The sequence below is a fragment of the Vulpes vulpes genome, chromosome 1 (genome assembly GCF_048418805.1).
Source record: "Vulpes vulpes isolate BD-2025 chromosome 1, VulVul3, whole genome shotgun sequence".
In the NCBI taxonomy this organism is placed as follows: domain Eukaryota; kingdom Metazoa; phylum Chordata; class Mammalia; order Carnivora; family Canidae; genus Vulpes; species Vulpes vulpes.
The window spans coordinates 103066020-103082419 of NC_132780.1; the positions used below are offsets into that span (position 1 = coordinate 103066020).

At 42.0% G+C, this 16400-nt stretch overlaps 2 protein-coding genes across 36 annotated transcripts in view; one reads left to right on the top strand and one right to left on the bottom strand.

Moving 5' to 3' along the window:
* The window catches only part of ST3GAL6 (ST3 beta-galactoside alpha-2,3-sialyltransferase 6), a 54872-nt gene extending 51230 nt beyond the window's left edge, over nt 1–3642 (top strand). For 34 of the 35 annotated variants that reach the window (XR_011994473.1, XM_072721384.1, XM_072721441.1 and 31 more), the window contains one exon: nt 635–3642. Coding sequence is in view for 33 of the 35 variants with exons in the window: in XM_072721384.1 (XP_072577485.1) it covers nt 635–721 (87 nt within the window). In the remaining 2 variants the exon portion in view is untranslated. The remainder of the gene's footprint in view (nt 1–634) is intronic. The other variant, XR_011994457.1, reaches the window with a different exon arrangement.
* DCBLD2 (discoidin, CUB and LCCL domain containing 2) overlaps nt 2269–16400 on the bottom strand; it is an 86529-nt gene continuing 72397 nt past the window's right edge. The window contains exons 13-16 of the mRNA XM_072721316.1: nt 13468–13561; nt 9833–9882; nt 6503–6640; nt 2269–5703 (exon numbers count right to left, since the gene is read on the bottom strand). Coding sequence (XP_072577417.1) covers nt 5234–5703; nt 6503–6640; nt 9833–9882; nt 13468–13561 — 752 coding nt within the window. The 3' untranslated portion in view covers nt 2269–5233. The remainder of the gene's footprint in view (nt 5704–6502; nt 6641–9832; nt 9883–13467; nt 13562–16400) is intronic.

Genomic DNA, 16400 nt, shown 5'->3' on the forward strand with positions numbered 1-16400 from the left:
ACATACTTCAGGATCATTTTTTCTTCAGCCCTCATCTTTTCCTGTAGCACCTGTGGGATTTCTAGTGATCTAAATAACAGAACATTGAAACAGCTTCCTAAGGAAAATGAGGATATCGTCAATAGAACTGAATTATTACTATTATTTTAAAAGATTTTATTTATTCATGAGAGACACAGAGGGGCAGAGACACATAGGCAGAGGGAGAAGCAGGCTCCATGCAGGGAGCCCGACATGGGACTTGATCCCGGGACTCCAGTTTCACACCCTGAGCCTAAGGCAGATGCTTAACTGCTGAGCCACCCAGGTGTCCCTAGAACTGAATTTTTTTTTTTTTTTTAAACATGCATTTCAGGTGCTTAAAGGACAAACCCATTTTGACTTACAATTTTGGTCTTTAGTTTGACTTCATGATTTGGGAATGATATGAGGGGGTGCTTTTATGGGATGGTTTAAGTGGAAACAGTGGGCTTTAGGGAAAACTCTAGCAAGGGAAGGAACAAGGAAAAAGACCTGTACACTTGTTCACTTGAGTTTTTTTCGTCAGACGCTTTTTAGATAGTATATCCCACTATTGCTGTTACTATCCTGAGATTGGGCTAGATGGTGATTTTATTTTACTTTTCTTCTTTAGAACGCATATCACAATGTGACAGCGGAGCAGCTCTTTTTGAAGGACATTCTAGAAAAAAACTTTGTAATCAACTTGACTGAAGATTGACCCTACAGACTCTGCAGATGATGCTAACAGTATTAGTTTTATTTTTATACTGCAATTTTTAGTTTATTTTTAAATATGTTGGATGCACTTGTCAAAAAATTGTGTATAGTCAGTCTGTTGCTGCCTGGTGATTCATAACCACCAGCTTAATTTCTGTGAATATATTTAATTTATAAAAACCAAGAAGATATGCTTAGATATCCGGGAAGTTTTGATTGTGTTGTTTTTAAAACAACCTTAGTTCTCTGAAGTGTTTTTAAACATCTTTTTTAATAGTTACTTCATCTTTGACTTCTGAGGGCATGTGACGTCCAAGTAAGGGGCTTTAGCTTGACCACCACAAACTCGGAACAGAGTTGGTGGTGGATTCGGCTACTGTAAATTGGTGGGGAATGGCCACGTGGTTGTGCAAACTGGAACCGGTTTAGGCAAGTATCGAGTTCCTTTTTACTGAACCGGAGGAAACGGATTTGAATCTTAAAGCAGGCCTGACCATAGCAGTAGGTACGGTTATGAAATCTAAGATCATAATGGTTTCATTAAGCTTTTTTTTCCCCTGCAATTAAGTAAACCAGATTATAACGAGTAATCTGGTAAATGAAAGGTGTTTTTGTTTTTAAGGTGGAGGAAACAGGCTACATGTGAAATTCTAGATGAGTAAACAACCTAGGAATACAATTACTAAAGTCTGGTGGCTGCATTAAAGTTCATACAAAGAAGCAGAGCTAGGCCACCTCAAGGAGACCGTTCTTAAATGTCATCTTTTGCCTGCCTTAATATGTTAAAATTTGGAAGTTTACTATTTGAAATAGGAAAGATGAATACGGCACAGTAGGTAAATCCTTCAGACTCCTCAGGCTGTTTTTGGATTTAAATGGTCCTTCCGTGAAAAATCTCACTTGTCCACGGTGAAATCCCATCTTCAAAGGGAAGGCTTACCCGGCTACCTAGGGTGCATCAGAGAAGAGTCCTGCTGGATGCAGACAAGTCAAAACCAGCCTGTCCAACAAACGTGCACCCGTCTCTCTTCTCACTTAATACAAGAGGGATGGAATGAACAGCTCTCGGAAGAGGTAAGAGTTGAAGGACTTGTTATCCTCTGAGCGATAATCATCATGGAGAGACACTGCTAGTGTTCCTGAAAACCAGTCTGCCTCTCTGAGTCTCAGAGACAAAATATGAGAGCAGCCACTGGGATAAATCGTGAAGCGCAGCGTAAGGGGGGAGAAGCCTCGTAGTTGATTGAACCCATGTCTACGTGGCTTCAGCTGATTCCCCTGTAACGGAGGTGGAAAGTTCCCGCACATACACAGCTGCACGCTGCAGCCTGGCGGCTGGGATTCTGTGGGTGGACTCATTCAGGCTACAAAGACGGTCTTGGCTGAGTCAAAGTGAAAAACCCCAGGTGGCATTTTCAAGTGTTTATGGACTGAAATAATGGCTGTACGGTATCTGGTGGATGCTCAACTTGAGAAATCGGCATTTTTTTACAGTAGGAGCTGAGGCTACAAACCTCAGCGTGGCTTCACATAAGCCAGAAGAAACTCTTAGCCCGACACATATGTACAATTTATTAAAAACACATGAACACGTTAAAATCTCACTATTTATACAATCTACATTCTAGCAACATATACAAATACCGAGTGACTACAGTACATGCCGAGGTAAGAAAAGTACATTCGGGGAGACTATCACTGACACTCAAGCCATTTTTATTTCCAATATGTTTTGCTTTCACCTTTCCCAGTGCCAAAAAAAAAAAAAAAAAAAAAAGAAACCTAGTCACAAATTGGAGTAAATAAGAATTGGTGCCAGTTGATCTAAAAAAAATTTTTTTTTCATAACTATCCAACTCTTATTAGACTTGCAGTTTAGGGACTTCAAGTTCAGAACAGAAAAGCAGAGCTAATAAGCAGTTTTCTAAAGGTAGAGCTTAACTGATTTCTCTTTAAAAGGGTTTAAAAAGTTTTCGCCTTTCACTCCTAGTTCTTGTCATCTGACCTGGTGTTTCCCAGCCCTTTTGCTCTCCAGGTGTCAGTGTGGAGCCAAGGCAAAGAAGTTCAGGCTTTCTTCAGGTTTAGAGGAGTGTATTTTCTGCTGGGGCAGGGGTGGGCAAGAGTACGCAGGACACCATAATTTCAAGTGCTGTATAAATTCTCTACACGAACCACTGCATCAGCTGATAAACCCATTGTTCAATGCAAAGTGCAAATAGTGAAACATGAATTTAAATAACTGGACTAGACTCTGCACATACAGTAGGATCCAGTTAGTGTTGCAGCTTTTAATAAAATATAGATCTTTAACTGTGCTGGTTCCTAAGGTCATGTAATAGTAAAGTCAGTGTGATTTTAGGAAAGCTTATAAGGGCCGCACCTGCTGTACCACTGTCTGATTCTATTTTTATAATTGTGCTAACAGGAAAAAAATTCATCCAACAAACCAGTTTCAAGCAAAGAATAAAAATTCAAGGGAATTTGGCGGGGCGGGGGGGGGGGGTGGTGGTAAAAGTTACGTTCACATGTTCAGTTGATTGTCTCCAAAGCTGCATCAGATATATGTAGTTAAAAAACAAAAACAAAAACAAAACTCTAATATGAAAACAAGTGAACTAAAAGTACAAAATCAGAACAACTATATCAGGCTCAGCTCTTCATTTGGAAAGCAAAATATAAAAAGCAATAAAAACTTATAAAAATCATTGGTAGTTCAAGGACGCATAGTGGCAAAAATATGCATCATTTAAGAAAACACTGACCTCTTAAAAATCAGGTGTACAAAATTAAAAAGAACAAGCATCTTTGGGAAAATGAAATCGTTTCTCTTAAAGCTTCTCAAACAGGCCTGTGATTGGGGAAATTATTGTGTATGGAGGATGAATAAAAAAATAAATTGGTTTACTCTCTTCGCACCTGAAAGGGGATGACTGCGTTAATACCTGTGCTACACACATTTGTGTCTTAATAAAAGTTCACCATCTGTGCTTTTTGTTTCAAATATTTTGAAACAATATATTTTTTCAATGAATAAAATTATGCCTCAAAGTTTGTCTGGAAAAGCAAAGGCAAATCAAGGTAACACCAAAAAAAAAAAAAAAAAAAAAATCACAGTACTGGAGGGCAGAAAGAATTCTATTTTTGAAGCAGTGCTTTAGGATACAGATACACTGAGGCAAGCAAAACGAACACTGTCTTTTTGCAAATCTAGCAAATTCTGGAAACAATCTGGGGGCAGAGGCCGTTAAGTAATGGCTAGAACCTAAAGGGAAATTACCTAAGATTTATAGAAGAGGGGATGTCAAATTATATGTTTTAGTACTAGGGCCAGCTCTTCTTGCCTAAGATTTTGATTCTTATGCGAGGGCCTGATCACTTGTACAGGACTTTGTCACTTATCTAAAGCTAGTTCTGGGCAAATGGGTGATGAGGAAGTTGCCTGGAAGCATCAAGAATAAGACATCCGTATTCACCGGCAAGGATACTAGGACATCCATCTGTTCCCTAGGTGAGCACACTCAAAACTGAGGAATTCACGCTGGCTTTCAGTACCTCACTGTGGATAATTAAAAATGCTTTCTGACCAAAAATACATTCAAGTTCAAAGGAAAATCTCAAAGAGGGCAAATCCTTTTTTTAAAGGTAATTTTTAGGACTTTTGAGGAAGGAATCTGCTTCTCACGGTGGTAAATGCAAGGGGTCCTGTTCAGTGTTCACGCACAGACACCTCTCGCCTGGGAACAAACGAAGGGGGAGCAGGGCTAGAACCGCTGTTCGAGCTTTTTGAAATTAGAGTCGTCGCGAGGCTGAGAAAGCAAGCCTCACTCAAAAAAAAAAACCCCACAACAAGAGTGGGGCTGGCCCCAGACAGAACGAGCAGGGAGGAATCCAAGTCACTATTAAGGGTTAAAGCTCTTCAGCGTGTCAGAAAGTGGAGACTCCCTGCCCCTTACGGGTCCGTTTCCACCCAGAGAGCTTCGTAAGACAAGTGAGTGTACGACTGCCATCAAAACAATGACTATCACTAATTTTCGAAAAAAATCCATAAGAAATAGAGGAATAGAAGAGAACTCAGGACACTACCCACCTTTCACAAAGCAAAATTTCAAGCCATTAGACATTTCAAGAACAGTACCGTGCGTTATTGCCAGTCTGGCTTACAGAGCCACCTCTGGAGTTCATGAACGTACCTGCAGCATTGGTAATAAATACTCTCAGTGATTCTTAATTTCTTTGAAGTGCATAGTAGGGAGCTTTTTCTGTATTAAAAATAGTGTTTTACAGTAGTAACAAACAGGATGTTGGAAATTTAACAGGCAAGCAGCGGCAGCTGCCACAGTAACACTTTTAAAGCAAGATGGCAAGATTAGTAAGTAGTTCCCTGTACCTCGGTCATCACATTTCCCCACCACATCTGTGACAGATACGTAATACATTCTATATATTACTACCACTAACACACAAAAAAGGCCATGTGCTTTAAAACGATGCTCTAGAAAAAGCAGCACCCCCTTCAGAGAATTTCTTTAAAGACATCACATTCACCATCCCTCCCCGCCCCTGATACCTCCTGTGTGCTCTGCGGCACCTGGTACACCAGTTCGTCCGGGGCACTCGGACCTGGCTTCCCGCCTTTCGGGGTATCGTACTGGGCGCGGGCGGAGGAGCAGCTGTCAGTTCTGGAAAGCAGAGTGTTGTATGCCCCCACCACTGGGGGGGGTTGGTTCCCTGGAGCCTTGAAAGTGGACGTCGAGGGAAGACCAACGGAAGCTGCGGGGTGCCCAGACATATCCATGATGATGGGGGTTGCGTACTCAGGCCCAGTAATTGGCAGCGGTTCGGCATAGGCATGATAAACTTCTTGAACCGGGGAGTTGTAAGGATCTAAGTCAGCATAACTTGCTTCTTTTCCTTCTTCTGGTTTAAAAGTAGACCTCTGATGAAGGGTGCCAACAATTCCTCCCACCAGTGGCTGTGCATACTCTGTGGATGTCACAGAAACAACAGAAAAGTTACCCCAGTCCTACAGGGATCATACAATTTAGGGGTGGCGGCTGTAGCTTTACACCAAAAATGGACACTCTATGGCGCTTTTGTTCCTATCAACACAGACCTACAGATTTCTCTACCGGAACCAACGTAAAAACTTAAAAACATTATCTTGTAGCTCATAAGAAATTAATATGCCATAGAGCCTCATTCATGAAATCTTAAAATGTTGGCATATGTTCTTCAGATTTACAAATAGTGTTTCACTGGTGAAAAAAAATTCCATTATTAGAATAGTATTTTCAAATAGAACGACGTTTAAAATAAATGTGTGCTAAACTAATAGGATAAATACAGTTATGGCTCGCTCCGTCTTTCCTACTGTTAACACTCAAAACTCCAGGTAAACAGGTAAAATTGCCCAGAGCTTTTAGAGTCGGACGCTCATAGGAGGTGCCTGGGTGGCTCAGTTGGTTAAGCAGCTGCCTTCTGCTCAGGTCACGATCCTAGGGTGCTGGGATCAAGCCTCTGGTCAGGCTCCCTGCTCATGCTCTCTCTCGCTCTGAAGTAAATAAATAAAATCTTACGAGAAGTGCATGCTCATGTTTTCTGGAGACCATCTAAGGCACCAGAAAGGACTCTCTCAAGGTCATCCTTTTAAAAAGTAGTTCTACCTCCAGCCGATAGTTCATCTCTTACATATGGAAAAGCTAAAAGACCCAGCAGGTCCCACAGCACTTCGCAGCTACCTGCAGCCGGGTCTTCCTCTCCCGCGCGCCAAGGCCACAGTTACCTGCAGAGTCGGTCTGCAGCATCGTGGTGACTTCTCTTGGACTCAAGTGATTAACTTCACTGCTGCTGTAGCGAACGGGGGTTTCTTCGTGTTCCACCGATTTGGCAGGGAGAAACTGCTTCATTCCTTTCCACCAACCTTCATGGTGATTGCAAGCAAGAAAGACCATTAAATACAAACCTCTGTGTGACAGGATGACACTGTTTACAGGAGAAACCCTGGTGCACTGAAGCCATTTCTGTAACACGTCTAAACAAACCCGCCTCTATGTTCAATCTTGTTTTTTTTTTATTGCGATAAAATACACAATACATAAAATTTACCATCGTAACCATTTTTAAGCGTAGGTCGGGTGCTCACACTGTTGTGCAGCTACCACTACCATCTAGCTCTGTAACTTTTAACCTTGTAAAACTAAAAGGCAGACCTGTGATGCCCGTGAAACAGTAACTCCTCGTTCTTCATTCCCCCCACCAAGGGCAACCACTGTTCTACTCTGGGTCTTTAGGATTTTGACTCCTACAAGTACTCATCCATGTGGAACCATACGGTATTTGTCTTTTCTGGCTTATTGTACTTGGTGTAACGTCCCAAGCTTCATCCATCTCATAGCCTATTACAGAAAATCTTTCCTTTCTAAGGCTAAATATTCCATTGTATGTATCTAATAAAACATCCTGTTTTTCCATTCGTCAGCTGATGGTCACTTGGGCTGCTTCCACATTTTAACTGTTGTGAAGAACTCTGCTATGAAAACAGACTTCCAAGTAGCTCTTTGAGACCCTGCTTTTGATTCTGTCGGGTGGAACTGTTGGATCATACGGTTCGTTTTATCAGGAACTGCCATTGTGTTTTCCCAGCACCTGAACCACTTTACGTTCCCACCAACAGTACACAGGGTTCTAATGTCCCCACATTCTCACCAACTCTTCCTGTCTTCAGTTTCGAGAGGAGGCACCTCATGGGTGTGAGGTGTTATCTCACAGTTTTCATTTTCCTAGAGATGAGCATCTTTTCATGTGCTTATTGACCACTGGTATATATTCTTTGGAGAAAAGTCTACTCAAGTCCTTTGTCCATTTGTGAATTGCTTTTTGTTGTTGTGTTTTAGAAGTTCTCTATATATTCCGGATGTTAATCCTTTAGCCAATACGGGATTTGCCAATATTTTCTCCCATTCTGTGGGTTGCCTTTTTATGCTGTGGATAATATATGCTGATGCACAAAAATTTTACATTTCCAGGCATCTAGTCTATTTTATTTCTTCTTTTGAAATTTGTGCATCTGGTGTCATAGCTAAGAAGTCATTGCCAACACCATTGTCATCAAGTTTTTTGTTTTTGTTTTTTTTTTTTTTTAGTCTTACTAAGATATTACATTTTGGTGTTTTCACCCACTTTTGAGTTAATTTTTACAAATGGTGTTAAAAAGGAGTTCAACTTCATTCTTTTATATATGGACATTCATTGTTCTCACAGCACCATTTATTGAAGACTGTCATTTCCCCAATGGTCCTGGCACCCTTGCCAACAATCATTTGTCCATATTTATGAGCATTGATCCCTGGGCTCTCCATTCCACTAGTGTATATTTATGCCAGTACCACACTGTTTTGATGACTGTAAAATCTTCCAGTTTTATTTTTTTCAAGACTGTCCTGGCTATTTGGAGTCCCTTAAAATTCTATATGAATTTTAGAATGGATTTTTCCATTTGTACAAAGAGTACCATACACATGTTGATAGGGATTGCCACTGAATCTGTTGATTGCTCTGGGTAGTAGTACTGGCATGTTAACAATATTAAGTTTTCAACCCATGCACATAGGAGGTGGTTCCATTTGTATCTTTTTAAATTTCTTTAGCAATTTTTATAGTTTGTATTGTACAAGTCTCTTACCTCCTTGGTTAAATGAGCTCCTAAGTATTTTATTCTTTTTGACGCAACTGTAACTGAAACTGTTTTTATAATTTCAGATTGTTCACTGTGCACAGAAATGAAACGGATTTAACATGCTTTGTATTCTGCTACTTGGCTCAGTTACTGGTGTGAACAGCTCTTTTTTTTTTTGGTGTGGAAACTTTAAGGTTTAATTCTCCTTTAAATGTTTGCTAGGATTTTTCTTTTTTGAGTTTTGATTATTGACTCAATCTCTTTAGAAGTTACAGCTCTATTCAGCTTTTCTATTTCTTTGTGATTCATTCTTCGTAGGTTTTATATTTCTGGAAATTTGTCCATTTCGTCTAGGTTATTCAATTTTTGGCATATGATTGTTCATAATACTCTCCTAATCCTTTTTATTTCTTTAGAATCATAGTGATGCCTGCACTTTTTTTTTTTCTGCTTTTAGTGGTTTGAATCTTTTTTTTCTTATTCCATCTAACTAAAAGCTTGTCAATCTTTTCAAAGAACATTTGATTTCACCCAATTTTCTCTATTTTCCCATTCTCCATTTTGTTTTTCTTCCTTCTGGTAGTTTTGGGTTTAGTTTGTTCTTGTTCTAAATCTGTAAGTTGTTCAAGCTTGTTACTTTTTCTTTGATAGGATGTCTAGTGCAATGCAGAGCATGGTAGAAATTTCTATCAAAAGCATATACAGAAGCAAATCACTACTATAAAAGTGCAGCCAGATATCTGTTTGTCCGTTGTAGGCTGGTTTTTTTAGTAAGTTTTTCTGAAGAAATACTTCCCATGATCTACCTTGGGGCGTTGGCAACACAGGCTCTACCCCCAGCACGTGGTCTCTTCTACCCTAGTCACAGCAGTGAACCCTTTTGCCTTCTATTCCAGTCCTTCTATTTCCAGCCAGACTGGAAAATAGGACGCTATAGGGGGCCTCTGGCATCCCCTGCTACCACCTGCCCCCTGCCACACAGTGTAGGAATTCAGAAAACAACAGCTCATCATGGCAGAGACGGCAGGCCTGACAGTTCCTCAACTGCTAGACTATACTCGGAAAGTACCCCCAGCAGAGGGACAAACACACACCGTGTTACCAAGACCACAACCTCTTTACACAGTGCTCACACAGGCCACACAGAGAGCCAGTCTCCTCAAGAAAAACAGATCCATGGGACACACCACACAGGTTTCCCAGGAGAGAGAAACAGAGCGCATGTTCCAAGAAATCCTCACTTTTCATTTCATTACTTGTTGACTAAAAGAGATTTTCCAGAAGAGTAAAAATGATCCGAATGTTAGAGGAACACCATTTGTTCTCACAAGTGCCGGGGAGTTTATGTGGGCCTGAAGACAACTTTCCTCCTTCACTACTGCCACCCGCAAGGTGTGGATTCCCTCTGATGGAAGGGGATGCAAAGCCCTGAATTACCTGCCCGGTCCCAGTAAGGTAAGTCATAGGTGCCTTCGGTTTTTTTCTTTCTGGAAAAATACAAAAAAAAACATGTTAGCAGACAGTGAGTTCCCAAGTAAGACAGCTCTGAAAGTTAGGATAAACACTAAAGTTAATAATTAGTCAGGAGTACACATTTCCATTTGCTGACCTACTCGGCAGGGTCCTCTATTTCATTCACCTTTCCAAGTTGCCACTGCTGACATTCAAGTTCTGGACTCTCCATGAGTTTTAAACAACTACCTCCTGAGATAATTATTGTTACCCAAGGTACCTCCCACTCAAGGGGTGAAGGGATAAAGGAATAAGAAAGGCTCAGTATGTAGACAAAAGGAATCTAATCAAAGACCCATGGGTGACACGTGGCTTCTTATGGGAAAGTTATTGTTAGGTCTGTTTTGGTTTCAGATACAAACTATGCAAATCAGCTGATTCACAAAATTTATGGAAAAAAAAAATCCCCACATGTGCTTCGGCATTGCTCTTTTTCCCAACTTTCTATCCTTCTTCCGTGGTCTTTTGCCCCTAAGAAGTTTAAAGTGTCACGTTCTCTGTAACTGCACCAAGTTCATTCCCATGGCCATCCCAGCTTGGGTCAATGAAAGCTACAACAGTGACAAGTGGCAGAGTGAGAACAGGATGCTCCAGGCCTGAGAGGCCAAGGCAATGAAGACTGTCCCTTGTCCACCCCTCACAGAATTTGGACATATCTTACCCAGGAGAAACCTCCCTCCTCTCCATGAAGATTACTATCTACAAAGAGCCTTAAAAGGACATGTTCTGACTCAAGAATTCAAATATAATGCAAATTGATGCTTTGCAAGCTAAAGAAAAAGCAGAAATTACTCTAGTGTATGAATGAGGACAAGACAGTTACAGGACTTGCTCAATATCTCAAACGCGGCTTTCTCAAGAGAGCCTCAGCTTTGTGCTTTTCCTACTTAAAAACAATTCTTCTCCAGTATAAGACATTATTTTTATTATTTGACATGAAAATCTTCCTCACTCTAAAGACTGGCTGGATTTAAAATAGGTCTTTTTTTTTTTTTTTTTTTTTCAAAGTACAGGATAATGTAAAATTTCTGGAAGAGATGGTAGGTGCTGAAGCTGTTAATTAAAAACTAGAATGTAAAAGCAACACTAAAAGCCTGGTTTAATAATTAGGTACATGTTGAAAATCCTGAAATCATCCTAAAACTTAAAAGTAAACAGAAACCAAAAATATTCTCTTAAGTGGAAGTTAGACACCTTATATGGCTGGGACAAGAAATTAACCATTTGATTATCAGCCAAAGGTTGTACTAAAAAGATTTTATATACTCTAAAGTGACAAAGCTTCAGGTTATTTATTACACGTAAAGTGCTTAGAACAGGCGTGCTTAGCGTGGGTCAAGGATTCAGCAGGCTGCAGCTCTGTTTATTATTCTCCTCCCAGCTATTCTCCATATCCCCATTCACGCATCTCCTCCTGAAGCCAATCATTAGAAATTTCAACTACATTCTTTTTTTTTAATTTTTAAGTTTTTTATTTTTTAAAGATTTTATTATTGGAGAGAGAAAGCGTGCATGTGTACACGTCCATGAGCTGCAGGAGGGGCAGAGTGAGAGGGAGGGAGCCTGACCTGGGCTCCATCCCAGGACCCTGGGATCGTGACCTGAGCCAAAGGCAGCACTTAACCGCCTGAGCCACCCCACAAGCCCTTACCCACATTCCTAGAACTTCACTTCTGCAGCTCAGACGTTTTGTCCTGAACAGGTGTGATTTCCACCTGTGTCCCGAGAATCTGACCCTCCACAGGGTCCTTTAAGCACCAGCCCAAACTGACCTCAGGACTTGCCTCCCACCTGCCCTACAACCTGACTCCCCAATCCTCACCTCCTACGCCTTAACCCAAGTGGACGAGACCTGACTGCCTAACGACCGCACACGCAGGGCAGCAGTGGTTCACAGGCCTGAGCCCTGCTGTGCTGTGTGGGTGGGGTGACCTCAGACAGGTCATGTAGGCCGGGTCTCACTCCTTCTGTGAGACAGGACCTGCTTTGGAGGTGGTTTTGAGGTTACAATGAATTGAACCATGTAAAACACAATAATCTCTAAAATCAGCTTTAATTGTCTATACAAACGAGCCATTGCTGTGGTCCTCATTGTTACTACTGCTTCTACCCAGGTCCCCAAGAGCACCTGGAACTTTCTGCCCTGGACCTTCCCAGAGCCCCTGTCCCTCCTTTCCCTACTGCTCTCACAGTAACTTGCTGGCCCTCTGTCCAGACAGCCCTCCCGAGACCATGAATCCAGGATCCTCCTGCTGCTTCCGCTTCCCCCGTGGCCCCCGCCGTACGGTCAGTACCACCGCTGACCATCTCCCACTCTGATCCTCCCCCAGCCTGGGAGCTCTGGGGCTCTCCGCCCGAGTCTCAGCACAGGATCACTCCCTAGCCCAAGGCAGGAGCTCACATATTTCAGTGAATAAATCAAGTCATGCTCTTGCTCCACCAAACCTGTCCCTCCTGCTCTGTCATCTCCACTCACGACATCTCTACGGGTCTAACTGCACGAACCAGAAACTTCGGTCATCCTGGAGCCCTCCCCCTTCCCTAGTGGTCAGCCAGCCCTTGGGGTCTAAGGACGGGCCATCTGCTCCACCCTCCTCAGGGCGAGGCCCACCTACAGAGCGAAGCCCCATCTGTCTCCCCGCAGCCTCCCGATCCAGGCCTAGGTGCAGCTCCACGGTCCCTCCTCCGCACCATCCCAGGCCAAGCCTACCCCCACTCAAGCACAGAGGCTGCGCTGGCCTCTACCTTCCTTCAACCTTCTCTTTAAGGCAAAACAAACTTGAGGATTACTTCTTCCTGCAGAAAGGCTTCAGATGATGCTCTTGGTTCTCACATCTGTGCTCCCCAGCACCTCAAAAATAACTCTTGAAGCCATATCATGGCTCCTTATCAGTCAGCCTTGCCAAGCACCTGGGAGATAGGAGTTCATGCAAATTCTTTCAGGAAATATTAGTTAAGCACCTACTATGTGGCAGACTGTTCTGATCAATGTGTATCTTCCAGCACGTAAAGCAGGTCCTGGTACAATAAAGGAAACTTAGCCACTGTGTTACTGAACATACTTATTTTTTATGGAAAGGAGAAATAAATGTTTTTTTCCTGATTAACTATATAATTTATTGTGCAATTAACTATTTTTCCCAATTTCTAAATTAAAATGAATTATTTAAAATCAGATATAAACTCATGAAACAAATGTATTTTTACCTTAATAACTACCTTAACTCTTCTCAAAAAAGGTGGATAGTACTTCACCTTCTATATTTAGTTTCTTTCTTTTTTTAAGAGTTTGTTTATTCCTGAGAGACACACACACACAGAGAGAGAGAGAGAGGCAAGGCAGAGACACCAGCAGAGAGAGAAGCAGGCTCCCTGTGGAGAGCCCGATGTGGGACTCGATCCCAGGACCTCGGGGTCATGCCCTGAGCCAAAGGTAGATGCTCAACCCCTGAGCCACCCCCCCCCCCCCCGCCCCGGTGCCCTTTCTATATTTAGTTTCTATTTCACACCCGGAAACACCCCTTCCTGGATCAATCAGGCGAACTGCTTTGTGTACCAACCTGCTTCTCCAATGCCAAGCACACACTGCTAGGAGGATGAGAGCGGTGAGCACCATGACAAGCACTGGGACTAGGACCGCGGCCAAGGCTACATCTGCAAACACACCAGAGGCAGAGTCACGAAGTACAAGTGGGAAAGTTATTACCCCTGTCATCCTTCAAAGCTTTTCTATTTCAGAAAGTACCATACACATTATTTATGAAGTGAGCGTGGGCCTGTCTTGGTTAACGGCAGAGGCTTTGACTATTAACGTGAAGTCTATCGCGCTATTGACTTCAACTTTGCATACACTTAAAATTTTTCGTGACTTTTTAAATCACCAAGACAAACTTAAAGACAAATGAAAAACTTGGAAGTTCTGAATATCTGATATAAAGGGTTCCCGTAATTTATATATTACAGAATTTACAAGTCAAAAGCAATCAACAGAACAGCAGAGATGAATGAGCAATACAATTAAAAGATGCAAGTGACCACGACATGTTAGCTTCACCAGTAATCATAGAAACATAAGTTAAAACAAGAATAAGATGCTATTTCCACTCATCGAATTGGCAAATATTTAAAAGAATAACGCTAGACAGGATACCAAGAAAGTTATTTTTATGTGACTTTAAATGATACTTTGTTTCATTTTGGGGCAGTACGTATAAATATGGGATATGTGGCAATTCCACATATGGAGTCTATTCTTGGGAAAAAAATTAAGACAACATTCAAAGACGCATTTTTAAAGTGGTTTGTTTCTGTAGCTGCAAAAGAGCGAAAAACTGGAAATGATCCAAATGCCCAACAATGGAAGGGAATAAATGCATCATAGTATCCTTCGCATAGTCAAACACTATCCAGCCACTGGAAATGACATTGCAACTTGGTGGGGGAAATACTTCTGGGAAGGTAACATCGTAACATTAAGTATGAAAAAGGCAATGTGCATCAACAGGGCAGGAAAGGACAAAGTTCGGCCTGCAAGAAGGAGCTTGCACCAGGAGATCACCCAATCCCCTTATCTCCTTCCATAGATAAGGAAGTCCCAGCCCAGACACAGAAAATGGTCTGCCGAAGGTCATTTGAGACATCAGCTTCCCTTCGAGCCTGGTGCCTCCAGTGTGGCAACGGGGACGACAGCAGCAACACTGATCCTGCTGGTGGCTAAGCGCCAGCCACTGCGGGGCCTGACCCACGGCATCTTACGCTCCCTCATACCGTACCCAAAAAGAGGCAGTGGATACAGGAGAGGGCGAGGGGCCTCTGAGGAGCTGGATGGGTGGGAACCAGGGTGCAAAGCGGGCCTGCCCAGCCAGTGCTAGGAATCCCCCCTTCCACGCAGTGGACAGAGGGCACAGGTGCGTTGGCAAGTTCCACAAATAGGGAGCTTCCTTCTACCTGCTACCTCCTTTGAAAAGTAGAAGTGGTGACTGAGAGTGAGTAAAGAATTTCTGAGTCAAGGCTTTGAAAAATATGAAGTCTGAGAACAGACAGATGGGCTGACCAGAGAATAGAAAGACTGGCCGGCTGGTGCTTGGGGCTCCACGTGTGGAGGAGTCAAGAAGTTACAGGGGCACGAGTCTAATCATGATAGGATTTTCCCCAGCATTGCTCTCAGCCTGAATGTAAAACTGGAAAAGGAGGAGCACATAAAAGAGAAATCAGGACTCAGGCTTTCTAGAAAGCACGAAGAATTCGGAAAAGTAAATGTGCGGTATCCCTAAAATTTGTGAAACTGGAAAGAGAACACTCACGTTCAGGTAGACAGTCTGATTTAATTGGAAGTTTAAAAAAAATCTCCTTAGGTTTGAAACATAATAAAAAGCCCATATGCCACTGTCCAGGGAGAAGGAGACATGAGGTCTTTAACTGAAAAGACCTGTGCATTCTTTGTCATTCTTTTGAAGCTTACAAAAATCCTAGCTATGGAAGAAAATGCTTCAAGGACACTTTTAGTCTTGAGATTTTAAGATTCTATAATCAGATTTTAAGACGAGCAATACTTTTAAATGACGGTTTTTCCATCCAGGCACGTGGTCCGGGACTCTGCTCACACAGAACACAACGGTAAGTTCTGTAGGACACTGGGGTCTCTCGTCTCTAAGAAGTCTTGCTTCTCTTTAGCTTTTCCAGCAGCGTGAGAAAGAAAGTGGTCTGTTTAGAATGTACCTTAGAAGATACGGGAATAAGTGACATATGCGAAGTTGGAGAGTGTTATCTTGAATCAGGCAAATTTTTAAAAACTGAGAATGAATAAAATTCTGTGTGGCACAGGTTACCTCGGGATGAATTGCTTTCTCTTCTCTGCACGGTCTCAAAAATTGGCTTTATCTGCCAACATTGAAATTCATTCCTCTGTGACACTGATGATTTTTTTCCAAATTCAGTTGAAATTTTGTTTTGCAACAACTAGTAAAATCAAAGTACTATGCTTCCTGTGTGTTAATGCCTTATTTATCACCAATAAAATGTGAAAATAAAGTCTACTTCATTTATCTTCATAATCTGAAAAAACTAAGATTGCAAACATTTGCAAAGTAAAGACCAAAGTTTTTTTTTTTTTTTTTAATTTTTATTTATTTATGATAGTCACATAGAGAGAGAGAGGCAGAGACATAGGCAGAGGGAGAACCAGGCTCCATGCACCAGGAGCCCGATGTGGGATTCGATCCTGGGTCTCCAGGATCGCGCCCTGGGCCAAAGACAAGCGCTAAACCGCTGCGCCACCCGGGGATCCCAAGACCAAAGTTTTTTAATGAATACATGAACTCACAGTACTTTTTTAAAAAAAAAAAGCCTTAGTTTTCATCAAATTGGTTTCTCCCCCCGCCCTTCCCTTTGTGCCACCAAATTCCCTATCCAACGAATTAATCTGTAACCAAAGGGGGGAAAAAGGTTTGTTTCCTGCTATGGTTTTAGTTATTTCTAGAGAGACTCCTTGTGT